This window comes from Oncorhynchus mykiss, chromosome 10, assembly GCF_013265735.2.
Source record: "Oncorhynchus mykiss isolate Arlee chromosome 10, USDA_OmykA_1.1, whole genome shotgun sequence".
Lineage (NCBI taxonomy): Eukaryota > Metazoa > Chordata > Actinopteri > Salmoniformes > Salmonidae > Oncorhynchus > Oncorhynchus mykiss.
Genome location: NC_048574.1, coordinates 28,204,209 through 28,218,502, shown reverse-complemented (window position 1 = coordinate 28,218,502; position 14,294 = coordinate 28,204,209). Strand labels below are relative to the sequence as shown.

Sequence of the window (14,294 nt, the reverse complement as noted above, 5' to 3'; positions counted from 1 at the left end):
TATAAAGTTTGTATGTGAAAACTATTTGTAAGGCGCATACTTACTCACGCATAAGAGCGAGGTTTGCTCTACTGGTGCTGGCACATGTGCAGATTAAATACACAGCTGGGATGAGATTAAACTGTTTATATTTCCTAATCATTCAAAGGTTTGCTCAGAAAACCCGATGTTTTTATCGGTGTATGCTTACTTCAATTTTGACCTTACACCGATTAAGATAAGCAGAGTAGGGTGTTTACATGACTATTTCTATACTCGTCCTACTGCCATAATTAGTTTAATATTGAATAATTAGTGTGCATGTAAATATACTAATTGAGGGCTTCCACCATTTTAAAGTAGTCAGCTGACTGGGGATTCCTTTGAGTTGGGCCATTGAATAATAAGAAGAAAATTGACTACTTTAAAATGGAGATAGCCTCAATGGCGCTGCCCATTCAGTCACATACACTATAATGGCACAGATAGAAAGATGAGTCCTCTATCTATCTCTAGGGCCTTTTCACACGTATCTGCCCTTTCATTGGCTAGAATGTTCCCACCTGATCTCTCCTCCTCCCACCTGCATTCCATCTTTGAGAACATGTATTTTCATTGTCAGAGCGGTGACTTGACTATCTTGACAATATAATAGACCATCTTTACTACAGCTACAAAGTCATACTTATGGCAAAATCCCGCCCATTTCTATAATTTATCTTTCTTAAAATCTGATTTTAAACCTAACCATTACCTTTACCAAACCGTAACCACACTGCTAACGTTATGCATAATCCTGGCCTTAAATGAAGACCAAAAACCCAACTTTTGTTTTCATGAATTTTTCATGATATAGCCCATTTTTATTTTGAGGCTGTGTTAACTAGTGACAACCGAATGAACGTCTGGGACATTTGGCCGCCACACTTGAATTAAATTATTTTTTTGTGACCTGAATTATATGCCATACAAACGCCATACAAGTACAGTATACCAGTTCTTCTATAGTCTGTTTCTTTTTTGGGGTGCACAGAGAGAGGTTGTATTTGTCAATGTAGTTGAAATCGTATTATAATAGTGTAATTTACCGTAAACACGTTCTAGAGAGAAAATATAGTGCTTTCTATGTAACCAACATAAAGTGCAAACACGTTTTTTTAATTATCTTATCTAAAGATGAATTCCCTTGGATGTTTAAATATTTAAGACTTGGAGTTGTAGGGCTTTCTTAGGCCCTCTTGATTCTAACATCTTTAATAAGTGGGTGTAGCCATGTTCAGCTGCATATCCTCTGAGCCAATTGGCTCCTGTCTCATACATAATGCTGCATGTGGGGGTGGGGGGGGGGGGGGGGGTAGCGGGCAGCCTAGTTCCTGTTCCCAGGGCCGCGGGAAACAGCCGCCCTCCCTCCACCCTTCTTCCCTCCTCTCTCTCTGGCTTCCAACAACAGAGCCTGGCGCGAGCCTGTGAGTATACCAACCAGGGCTTTAACTCACTGCTGCATCCACCGCACAAACAGACCACGAAGATAATGCAATGCATGCATCGTGATAATTTTGATTTGATTTCAACACACAAAAACATGTTACGGTAGTTTGGTGGTTCTGCCCTCTTCCTTCCCCACCTGAATAAGTGTCTGCTTGAGGAACACTGCATGGTATTATGCTCCAATGGCTTTGCTGAAGCACTCATTCTTATTCAGGAGAAAGAAAGGTTGTTTTGTTCAAAGACACTAGTAGCAATGTGATAGATGAGATGACAGAAATAGATACTGTCACTCCTCTGAGACATCTCATTTAGTAGTAATAAGGACAGTTTCTGTTTTTTGCCAGATGAGTCATAACTCATAAGCAGGTTGGTTTGATTTGATTTGAAGGTGATGGTGGGTAGGGAGGGAGGGGTGTGGCATCTACATTGAGGTGACAGTGTTACAGTGGATTTGAAGGGTTGACTGTCACCATCCTCAGAGCACAAAACCCAAATGAACCAGTAAATACTATAAAACATGATAATTTTCTGTTACACAATTAAAGTCACACAATCATGAAGTTGTATTATGTATAATCAATGCATCATGACTTAGTTGTTTAGTTTCCAGGGTTAGTGACTTAGTTTACAGGGTTTTTTGTATTCACCACCAATAACTGTAGGGTTAGAGGTCATGTAGGGTTAGATCTGATTGACCCACTGACCTCAAATTATCAATGGGCCAATTACAGTTTTCTATACTTTTAGTAGTGTATTGAACAGATAATTCAACTTTACGTAAACGTTCAATCATAAGGGCTACATAACACTGATGTAAAAATATAATGATATATATATCATTTAATGTCATGACAATGTTAATTAGCTAAGCCAGTTGGGTCATTTTAAACCTAGCCAATTATCTGATCATGGCATATGCCATCATAAATCATAAGCTGACTATTGTTTATAACAAATGGCAGTGTTATAACAGTGTTATAGGCCTACCAGTGTAGCCCTTTTAACAGAGACTTCATTTAAGTAAAGTGTTACCAAATAAAGTATGAGTATGAAGGCTGACAAATGACTGAAATACATTATAGTCATGTCATGGACAGAGCCATTAACATAAGTGACAAAATTGAGCTGTCAGTAAGTAGACTAATGGACAGTGACATACTTTATAATGGGCTTGTCAATCACTCTGCCACAAGAAGACATGATGGAGACTTGTGTACAGGTAAGATACTCCTAAGGGTCCACATTGTAGGGGTGAATAGTGAAAACACCGCTTGGGTAAAGATGGAGGAGCACAGGTCTATAAACCAGGCATGACAGGTAAGCATGTTGTGTAAAAGGAGATAAGAATAGAGTGGTACATATAGCTGAGTATTGTGCAACTGAAGTGCTGTTCTGACTGACTGCCGACATTACGAACTGCACAGACACAGCACAGCATAGAGGAACACACTTCACATACTGTATAGCAAGATGATGATTCAACAGTTTACTTCAACTCGATTTCTTGACGGATATGTAAATAGAGATGCTTTAGATCATGTTATGGTATTTTTCTCTTTACAAATCTGTCTAAAAACGAAAGAAAGATTGGTTTATTAGGGCTTGGAGACGCATGAATGTGTTTGATCTGTCGGGGCGCTGTTTTGACTGTGTGTTTGCGGTGTACTGCAGGCCCTCTCCCACCAGGCTCATGCGAGCGAGGCTGAGCAGGCAGCGCAGTTCTTCCGTAGGCTTCAGTTTTTCCACTCGACGAAAAATACCGCATATTCATCTTATAGAGAGTGTGAAGACATATGTCGCCTTTTCGAAATACAGAACTGTTATTTGATTAACTGCTTTGCATATTTGATGGTTGTGTATTTATCTAGGACGACCGCCCAATAGATGTGTACTTTCAGAGGGTTATTATTGGACAGCACACTGCGTATCCACGGTCTCTACCATTGTATCATTTCCTTTGCAACAAGCAAATAAGCCAATACGTGATTAAAACCATCTTTTGATGTTCAGGGCAAGATGGATTCACTATGGAAATGAGCATTATGGCACACTGTCCCCCTACACACACCAGTTACATTTGCCCGTCGTGAGTCTTCTGTAACCTGTCATGTTATAGCATATACACTAAATAGCTTTGACAAAATATTATTGTGGAATGTAGTTTCTTCGAAGGTGTGTAATTAATGCAGCTTTGCATTGAGGCTTTGGAATGTTTTGGATGGATTGGAAACGTGTGCGTAATTACGGTTACATTTTGTGCGCTTTGATGTGAACTTTATATCGAGCATATTTTAACACTTTGTGGCCTGTTTTTTGTGAACAGACTCCATTTTGAAGGACCCGGTGAGCAGAGGAAATAAGGCTTTGCAACTCGTCTAAAGGAAATGAAGCCATCTGTTTTCCGGGTATAGCCATATTAGAATGCATCTACAAGAAGACATAATCCTTTAATTTATAAAGCGCATGAGGTTTCCATTTGGGGTATGATATTATGCCATTGTTGGCATTGTTGGCACAAGTTGATAAATGTGAATGACAGTAATTAGAAATTAATGTGATCATGTATCGAGGATTGGACCAGTAGAGAGGAATATGTGCGTCTTTCTTCCATCCCACATATCTTTAGGATTTTTGGTGGCACTCAAAGCCTCAGAAATACTTCATGCTGGGGGTTGGGAGGTAGTGACGATTGGTCCGCTCTCACAGACAGACACGGGCAGTCAGGGGCTGCAAGGGGCAGGTCGACAGCTAGGAAATAGTAATCATTTATTAGAATATGCATTGAATATGAGGTAACATGGAATTAGAAACTTATAGCACACTATGATATGTCGCTGTAAAGGGGTGGTTCTCTCAGTAAGTGAAATGCATGCATATATTTATCTTTTGAAGGGGCCGCCGGTGGAGTAACAGCTATCGCAAGTAGAGACAGTGTATGTCCACAGGATCCTGGCCTAGTATTGCTGCTACTGGGATTCTCCTTATCCGCTTTCACAAAATTGGAAAACAGCACATTTAATTATATAAATTAAAGGGTTGACAGTTGTTTTTGCGGTGACGGACATTTCAATGGTAAGATTATTGCGGTATATCATTGACATCCGCTTTTGTTGTTTACACATTCCGTGATTGTGTATGTACAGTAGACATCGGTCGATGTTAAGTCTGTACGAATGTGTGGCTGTGTGAACTTGTGTGTCCATACTGTATTGTAGCGTGCCAGCTATGCACTATCTCTGGTGCCTCGTGAGCCATGGCACACAGAGTTGATGCACAGGCGGCAGGCGCTGTCAAGAGCTGTCCATTTTATTCATGGGCATTCGCGATTTCTACATCAGCCTTTTGAAATCCATTTAACCCTTCGTTGACGCTGGGAAGGACAGCGTGTCATTACAGTTATGCTGGTCTAATTTTAATATGACCGTTGGCCTTCCAAACGTGCAGTAGGTTGCCACGATTCCACGTTCTTGGCGGGATCGAGGGGTGGAATGATGACCAATATTGTGGCTGCCTGATACCTATTTTCATTCTTCATCTTTTTTTTTTGAGGTGGGGCAAGATAACTATGTCACACTTTAATAGATAATGAAGCTCAGTAATAATAACTTTTTATCATATTTTTTTTGCCATGCTCTTTGATAGCCCACAATAAATAGGCTATAATTATAGACAACAAAATGTATGTGATCAATAATTGAAAATCCATCCAATTAAAGTTGCTATCACTTTTTTAAACCTATTTCTGTTTTACTTTTATGTTTAGGGTGGAGACATGGCAGCATGAGTCAGCCCTATGAACTGCCCATCAAAGATGCTCAGGCCTGCTGCTCTGACCCAACATTGACCTCTGCCCCCAATGACCCTGTCTCCTCCTGCTCAAAGCACCATAACCGCAATTCAAGACTAGACCCTCCACGTGCCATGCAGCTGTCCACCGCCCCTGCCCTGAAATCTACATCCACCTATGGGTTCATCAAGGACCTATCTTCCTCCTACAGCCCTCTGAGAAGGCTACAGCACCTGACCACCATGGTCAGCCACCCGGACCTGGTCCTACCTGGAGTCGGGGAGAGGGCCTCCCAGGGCTCCAGGGAAGACTTGCATACCCGGAATGCTGTTGGGAAAACTGACATCGGCAATTCCTTGGTCCCCACAGCTACCCAGCCAGGCAGCAGAGACACAGACAATAGTAAGACTAATCATAGTGTGGAGAAGAAGAGTGACTGTTGCTTCTCTGACCCACCCAGTCCAGCTTTCTCACTGGATAGCAACAGCCCCTTTGCAAATGGCTACCTGCACTTTGAGTCCACTTTGTTTGATGATGAGAATGATGATGATAATGCAGAGGATGATGAGGATATAGCGTTGCCTCTGACAGACAGAGAGAGAAAAGTTGGAAAGTCACCTGAACCTCTTCCTGGACTTTTAAACTTGAAGGTAAAAAATGTACCAGAGCCAGGGCTGTCTGTGGGTAAAGACTTGCAGTCCCCTGGTGTCCCCCCATTTACAGCACATGATGGGTCAGACGAGGACTGGGGGAGTGACTGTAAGCCTCTCTCTCTTGGGAATAGCCCCTCTGGGCCTGCAATGGCAAGTCCTACTACTGAGCTTTTACATAACATGGCTATTCACAGCAACATCATACAGTACCAAACAGCCCCCATATTTAAATCCTGTAACATGTCACAGTTCTGGCCTGGGTACTTCCTTGTCAGTCCAGATCACCTGTTTTACTATGCAACATAAATTGTCAAGCTTATGGGATTTGATTATATGTGAAATGTTAATGAAGATAGTGAGAGGCCTAAATTCTGGTTAATTAGCCAGAAAGGTCAAGCAAGATCACTTCCTCTATAATCGATAAGCTCCTCATACTGTAGCTGGAGAGGATCCATGTCATTCAGTTGCTGTTTGGCTCAGTATACGCCAGCATCTCATGGTAAATTATAGTCAATAGTTCTACCTTTTGCAATCAATAAAAGATGTGCACAGAGAAATGTCATTAGTCAGTCCATATCCAGAGCTTTGTTCATGTTTGCATGATCAGTTGATACAAGGTTAGTGGGATTCCTCGCAAAACTAGAACAAAAAATGAGCATGATTTTGGGGATTTCACAAAATGTTATCCATAGAAGGGTTCTTTAGAGGAAGGATTCTTGACATATATTTGACATTTGTATTGACATATATTTGACATTTGTATCTAAAAGCATAGGCCCAGGCCTCATTTTCAGACCCCATAATGTTTAATCTGTAGGTGCTACAAAGCAAAAAATTGTGTCATATGAAGCTTTACGTCTTGCTCTGTAATATCAGTAGTATTTTGATTTCAAGAAAAAATATATTACATTCATTTCTGAATATTGAAACATTAAAACATGAATATTGAAAATGAACCATATTTGATTTGGCACATTTAAAAATATATATATTGTTGAACATAATATATTCTATGGGCATATCAAAGTTCTAGAGAGGAATCTCTGCTAGTTTTAAAGTTATGGCCCATTTTATAGAGAGAAATTGGCATAGTAGGCAATGTAACCACAGCCCTCCTTGTATCGTTGCACATCCTGCAATTCATGAGCAGAGGGCGAATATTTTTAAATCTATTTTCACATTCACTGTGTTGGTAATGCTTACAAATTGGATCATAACTAAAAGTAGCAGAGATCCCACTCTGGAACCTTCAATGCCTGTAGAGTTTATTATGTTCAACAATATATTTTTATATTTGTTTGCCAAATCAAAAGTTTTATATTTTCAAAATTCATAAATTAATGTAAGAACATTGTTATTGAAATCAAAATACTACTCATATTACAGAGAATGGGGTAAAGCTTCATATGACACCATACACCTGGGTAAGGCCAAAATGTCATAAATATTCCAACATATATTAATTATGTCTCAATTATGTTTTAAGATACAAATATAAAATATACTGTATGTCAACAATCCTTCCTCCAAAGAACTCTCCTATTGATTTAATTGAGTGAAAATCCCCCAAATCATGGTCGGTTTTATTCTGTATAGTTTCGTGAGGAAGGTTGACTGACATCTAGGCCAGAGAGTGTGTACAGAGCTGATATATGCATTTAGAGTGTTTAAAGAAAGTTTCTTAAACATTTTAAAAGATAGTTGATTATGTAATATTGGTTTGCACTATGTTGTATCTGGTAAAAATTAGAATAGAGTTGCAAGGATTTAACTTTGCCTATTGACGCCGGCTCTCTCATGCGCCAGCAATTTGAGACTGGGGACGAGGTTAAACTTTACCTAACCTAATTTACCTCAATACCAACCAGATTGGTTGTAGATGTTAAATGACTGTGGTCCTGGCCACTTGGCAACGTATAGTCTTGGAAAATATTGGAATGCTTGTATGTGTTTGAAGATAAAGATTTTGACCAGATTTTTACAGGCATATTTGCATATGTGAAAGAGCGTGTACATTCTGATATAGTAATGTAATACATAACATGAATTGTAAACCTTTTGAAACATGACTTGAAGTAATTTAAATATTGTCTTATTTGGTGTCTGTCAACAGATGGGCAGCCCAAAGAAGAAGTCCTTACCACCTGTAAAGTTTTTAAAAGGTGAAGTTATATGGGCAAAGTTCAACCGAAGACCCTGGTGGCCTTGTGAGGTGACTGTTGACCCACTACAGGGAACCTATCACAAAATGAAAGGTAGGACCTGGTCCTGGATATTATAAGCCGTTGTTTGGTTTGAGTTGATCTTGTTGAACAGATTTGCACTACCATGGAAGTCTTGTGTTTAGCAATCCACTTGTCATATCTTGTTCTTGCAAAATATATGTTATATCTGTGATAAAGGTTAAATTAATAGAACATCTACAAACACTAATACCTAGTGGCCTTGGTCCTTTGCTCCTGTGTGATGATGTTGCAGAGCACAGTGACAGGCCTTGTCGGCTGTACCACATCAGGACCTTTGGGCTGCCTGTGGAACTGGCCTGGGTCACAGGGAAAGCTATACACACATTTCATGGAGGCTTTGAGTTCGAACAGCTCCCCTTGCTGCGCAGGAGAGGAAGGCAAAGGGACGAAGACTACAAATACATTGTAAATATGTGGCACAGCCTTTGCAAATGTTGGACAATAATGAATCATGTTTTACCTGAATGTACCTAAAAATACTAACATTTGTGATTACAGAAAAGCTTTATTTGCCTTCATAGATACCCAAGAGGTTTAATGCATCTTGGAAAACCAGTGTGGCTGAAGCAGAATCTGCCCTCCCAGAGCGACCCAAAATGGATGTCTCTATACCTGACTCCATAAATACAACCCTCTATGATGGGTCCACATCAGAAAAAGAGAGCAAGGCCCTTCCAACTCCCCCTTCCAATCCATCCAACTGTATACCCCTTGCACCAAGCAACTTAACAAACGGATCTCTGTCACCTCACAGTAAACATTCTCCAACAAAAGTAAGCACTTCCAAGAAGCCTCAAAGCAAGAAGAAGCCAAGTAAAGCATTTAAAGCTAAAAATGAGTGCTTGAACACCAAAACAACATTTGACAGCACTGACAAGCCAGAGGGGGACATAAAAGAATGTCCGTATTCAGACCTTGACTCTATCCCCAATATTTTATGTCCTAAAGCACTTGAGCGTCAATCCAAGCATGCTCAGACTCAGCCCTCAGTTCCAGTAGTAAAAGAGGTGAAGAAGCAGCCTGAAGGACACAGTCGCCTGTGGTTCAGCAAACCAGGAAAAGACAGGCGTCTCAACACTACCACCTCCTTATCTAACCACAGTGCCTTCAGCAAGGGTCCCTGCAAGAAAAAGACTCAAACTGCAGCTATTGTCAACAGAAAGACTCAAGCGTCCAGTGCGGCCATCAAGGGATGCTCTATTGATCAGTTGAAGATTCCAGTGTCCAGCGTAATAGTAAAAGAACACCCTGCTGATCAGTTGAAGACTCCAGTGTCCAGCGTAATAGTAAAAGAACATCCTGCTGATCAGTTGAAGACTCCAGTGTCCAGCGTAATAGTAAAAGAACACCCTGCTGATCAGTTGAAGACTCCAGTGTCCAGCGTAATAGTAAAAGAACACCCTGCTGATCAGTTGAAGACTCCAGTGTCCAGCGTAATAGTAAAAGAACACCCTGCTGATCAGTTGAAGACTCCAGTGTCCAATGCAACATTCAAAGATATTACTGGTGATCAGTCGAAGACTCCAGGGTATAGTGTAACAGTCAAAGAACGTCCTGTTGATCAATTGAAGCCTCCAGTCTCAAGTGTGCCCAAGCCTCCTGATGAGTCGAAGGCCCTGGGCAAGCAGCCTGCACATCTGCCTGCTAGCAACCGCCTGATGACCAGAGCTCTTAAAGCTATGGAGTTAGCAGTGCGGAAACAGAATCTGTTCTCCAGTCCAAAGCCTGGCTGTTTCCTTCCTATCAACAAGACAGAGGAGGAGGTGTCATCTTCCACAAACACTCCTTCTGATAAACCAGAGACCAAAACAGACTGTTATACAGAGGAAAACCCTTTAAAGGTTGACAACGATAATCAGATCACTGGTTTACCAAATTGGTCCTCCTCAAAGTTCACCAGGTCGGAGGACTTTGAAGCAGAGGTTAAGACTGAAGATGAGGGCTTCTTGATATCCCAGATGCCTGTGGACTTTATACCTCTGACATCTGTGAAGGCAAAGAAAAATAATTGTGTGTCTGACATGTCGTCCTGTTCCTCGCCATGCTTCTCTCCCATGGACGCCTTCAAAGACATTAAAGAGTTATCTTTCAAGTCCCTGGAATCAAGTGAGGGTGATGGGAAACCTGTGTCTTTTAAACCAGACACTAACTACAAGTTCAGTACTTTCCTCATGCTGCTGAAGGACATGCACGATACCAGGGAGAAAGATGGAACTCCCTTGGAGCTGGAAATCGGACCACCTAGTGCTCATGTAAAAGAGGAGCCTTCCATGATTCCACCCTTACTGGGAGAGGAGTCACTCGGTCAAGGCCCGTGTCTCGGTAAAAGTAAACAAGGCAAGAGCAAAACCAAGGCCAAGCTCAAACCCAAGTCTTCTCTGAAAGTAGAAATCCCACAACTTGAAGGCAGCACAAACCAGGTCATGAAAAGGCTATCCAAAAACAGAGCCTCATCTGAGACTAAAAAGAAACCGAATGGAAAAGTGCCTTTTGGTAAGAGGTCTCCTGGACCTGGCTACCTTGGGATGGAAGCCTTGCACCACCTTCCGAGCAATTCTTGGGAGAAGTTTGACCAGGATTTAGAGACATTAGGAGGGGTGGGGGAGGGCTGCAGTAGGCTAACGAATGAGAGATTACAGAACATGGTGCCTTTGGAGCAGGGTGGTGCAGAACCATCAGTGTCCTTTCAGCCAAAGATAGTGATGGACCAGCAGACTATCGCCGCCACAATTTCTGCAAACACTACACAAAGTACTGGGGAAGGCCAGGAGGCTCCCACAGGTAAATCATTTTTGTTATTTCCTTGGCTTTATTGAAGGGTATCCTAAAGGAGATAATTACTGATCAATGCATTAACTTTGCTTCTGATGTCATACCATAATGAAAATATCAACAGCTATGAAGTAAAAGTGTCTGATGCAGGGCCATGAACTTCTGTAGATCATGACATGTAATGATTTAACATGTGTCTTGTATACTAGTCATACTTTTTGCACATTTATCCTCCACAGCACATAAACGAATTCGAAAACCAAGCAAAAGACTCATAGAATGGACAGAAGAGTACAGTCAGATAATCTGCGCAAGGAAGAAACAGAAAAAGCCCCTCCAGCCTTTGGGAAAGGTAGCTCACTCAAACATATTACATCTCTTGGATTTTCAGGATTTTGTATTATGATCCCAGCTCTATACCCTCTTCATGTTATTCCAGGTGGCACATTCCAACAGCAACAAACCAGATCCCCTACCATCAGGGAAAACCACACATGACCACGCCCTTCTGAACCCACTTCCTGAAATACAAACTCTGCCCCCAGACGAACCATCCAAGACCCCCACTGGACAAGCCCCTCCCCCAATAGAGAATACTCCCCCTCAGGATGCACCTATCCTGTCCATAGATACTCTAACCCCACCTCCTGAAGGAGACTCTTCGCTGCTGAGTGACGTTCTGACAAAGAATGTTGGTGAGAAACTATATATAAAATGTATACTTTGGTTGGATTGCAAACAATTACAACATGTTTTCACAGTGCAGTGTGCCGTGAAACCAAGTAATTGCTGTTTTTATTACATTACTCCTCTGTAGTAGTAGTCATTATCCCAGATGTGTGTAAAGGTCCATAGTAACACTGTTGTCTTGTGGCAGGTGACGTTTCTTACTTGGAAACAATCCGTAAGAGACAGAGGAAACCAACTCAGAAGATTATGGAGACTGCCACAATTCCAAAGAAGAGGGTATGGAGGTGTTAGGGAATGGTCGTGCTTTGTTCAATAAATACTTTTTTTTGTATCTGATGGTTCCATTTATCTTCACAGTAATGAAGGCCTTAAAACGGGTTGACTGGTGAATTATCTATTACAGGTCAAGTCCCTGAAGACCATCTTATCAAGTCATCCTCTTCCTTCAGGTCAGTCTACACAGGAAGGATCTCCCTCAAACTGCCCATATTACACACTTTTTAAGAGTCTTTCTCACTTTTGAGTAAGATGAGTATGGAAATAGCATCAATACATTTGAGACTATACACTGTTTATCACAATTCTTTGTCATACTGCTGTCATTTACTTAATGATTGTCAATTCAAATGGCTGTCTGGTCTTGGGGTCAAAGTTGACTGTTTTTGTTCCCAGGCTCTGGACAACTCTTTTCTAAATCAAAGATCAAACAACCTACCACAGCTACCCCTGCACCCTCCACATTTACACCCTGCACCCCTGCACAATGCCCCCTGACCCAGAGCAGCCTGGAGAAGGGGCCAGACTGTGATGTCACCAAGCCCCCCAGTGAGGAAACTGATCTTCATGACGATGGGAGGGATACCCTAGACCCAGAGGTCAGACAATAGGTCAAATCTCAAGCTCTATTTTATGGTCCATGTTTGACCCGATAATAACATAGAAAGTACATGGTAAAATAGACATTACTCAATAATAATCTAATAATGAAAATACAAATGTAAAAAATGTTTCTACATGGAATCGTGTTACAGTGTTTGAACTCTCCTGCTGATTTTCCTCTTCTTTGCTCCTCAGGGTTTTACATCCAGTTTGGATGACAGCTTTTCATCCATGAGGGAGGAGTCTTCACTGTGCGATGGCCCACTCTCCCCCAATAAGAAGATCATAGGGGACAGAGGGGGCGCTGCCTCATTGAAAGAGAATGTGTGTCAGGTGAGTAGGCCTCGCATCACCAATGTAGGAGTGGTTACCTTGTGTTGTTTTAATGTGCAATATGTGATTATGGACTGACTGCACTTGCTCTTTACTCATTGTTTCAGATAGTTGTGTAAATGTTGTTGTCATGTTGTCTAAATGTTTCTGGACTGTATGGTAGGTGTGTGAGAAGACTGGGGAGCTGCTGCTATGTGAGGGCCAGTGTTGTGGGGCCTTCCACCTCCAGTGTATCGGCCTCACAGACCCTCCTATAGGGAAGTTCGTCTGCCAGGAGTGCAAGTCTGGTGGGTCAAGCACATATTCTGTAAAAACACAACCACTTATTAACCAGGTTTCCATCCAACCTTTTTATGGGAGTAAAGTACATGTCGGATAAAAAATGTTATTACAGGTCTGATGGAAACAGAACATTTTTCAGTTAAATGTTCAAATGTTGACAAAACAAAATGCGGCAAAAAAGGTGGGAATGTTTTGTGTCTGTAAAATGATTTATGTGAGAAATGTCAGTGGAAACGCTTTTAATGCACAAGTATTGATATAATAACCATCTTAGCGAAGTAAACCTGGAGTCACACATGTTGTGTGGACTTAAACTCCCCAGGGAGATGAGGTGCAAGGTGATGATCTTGATGCTCCTTTACAATAATTATTGATGGTCTTATTCTGGTGACATGATCATCGATGCTTGGCTGCCATTTGACAAATAAAAATAATCTTGCTCTTTTGTCCATAATAATCTCATCATGTAGGCTATACGTGCGTAGAGTTGAAAATGCGAAGGAAATCCATTTGATCTTGTATTTGTTATTCGGTACATGGGAATTTAACCGCAGAAGCTATTTTTATGTGCACTACGTCATCACACACAACCTTTGATCAGCAACAAGTCAATTTGAATGAAACACATCTCTACTGGGAAAATGTGCATATTGTTTTTATGCGGATTTTAGAATATTTGTATGAAAATCTTGTCGCCAATTCAATGGAAGCCACTTCAATGAAAGTGTCATGTTTTTAAGCCCCATTCCTGCTCAGACAAAATTATGGAAAGACTATTATTAGTTGCACATAGACTTATAAGTGTTCTCTCTGATTGTTTCACACACTATTTTGCTGATTCTCTCGCCTGTCATCCTCTCATCCTAGCATCCATAAATCTCTCTGGCTAGTAAAAGCAAATCCATTGATTAAAGCTGATTTGTTTGTTGCTAGGTGTCCACACCTGTTTTGCGTGTAAGAAGCCCGGGGAGGACGTGATGCGCTGTATGATCCCAGTGTGTGGGAAGTTCTACCATGGAGAGTGTATAGCCAACCACGCTCCCGCTGCCCCCCTGCACCGGGGTCTCCGCTGCTCTCTCCACGTCTGTCTGTCCTGCTTCATCACCAACCCTGTCAACCCCTCCGTCTCCAAAGGTGGGTGCTGCTCTGCTTCACCCAGCACAGTTTAGTTTAGCTTTGTTTTAT

The 14,294-nt window shown here is 41.5% G+C and overlaps 1 protein-coding gene across 4 annotated transcripts in view; it reads left to right on the top strand.

The window, feature by feature from the left end:
- The first annotated feature begins 1,373 nt into the window (after positions 1 to 1,373).
- LOC110533599 (histone-lysine N-methyltransferase, H3 lysine-36 specific) overlaps positions 1,374 to 14,294 on the top strand; it is a 45,496-nt gene continuing 32,575 nt past the window's right edge. Inside the window, exons 1-13 of one of the 4 annotated variants that reach the window (XM_036990007.1) lie at positions 1,374 to 1,445; positions 5,231 to 6,057; positions 8,021 to 8,162; positions 8,386 to 8,558; positions 8,675 to 10,934; positions 11,165 to 11,277; positions 11,365 to 11,620; positions 11,803 to 11,891; positions 12,019 to 12,064; positions 12,288 to 12,490; positions 12,690 to 12,827; positions 12,991 to 13,114; positions 14,043 to 14,243. In XM_036990007.1, coding sequence (XP_036845902.1) covers positions 5,248 to 6,057; positions 8,021 to 8,162; positions 8,386 to 8,558; positions 8,675 to 10,934; positions 11,165 to 11,277; positions 11,365 to 11,620; positions 11,803 to 11,891; positions 12,019 to 12,064; positions 12,288 to 12,490; positions 12,690 to 12,827; positions 12,991 to 13,114; positions 14,043 to 14,243 — 4,555 coding nt within the window. In that variant the 5' untranslated portion in view covers positions 1,374 to 1,445; positions 5,231 to 5,247. Of the gene's footprint in view, positions 1,446 to 4,157; positions 4,540 to 5,230; positions 6,058 to 8,020; positions 8,163 to 8,385; positions 8,559 to 8,674; positions 10,935 to 11,164; positions 11,278 to 11,364; positions 11,621 to 11,802; positions 11,892 to 12,018; positions 12,065 to 12,287; positions 12,491 to 12,689; positions 12,828 to 12,990; positions 13,115 to 14,042; positions 14,244 to 14,294 lie in introns of those variants that run through there. The other 3 variants (XM_021617971.2, XM_036990008.1, XM_021617970.2) reach the window with 3 other exon arrangements.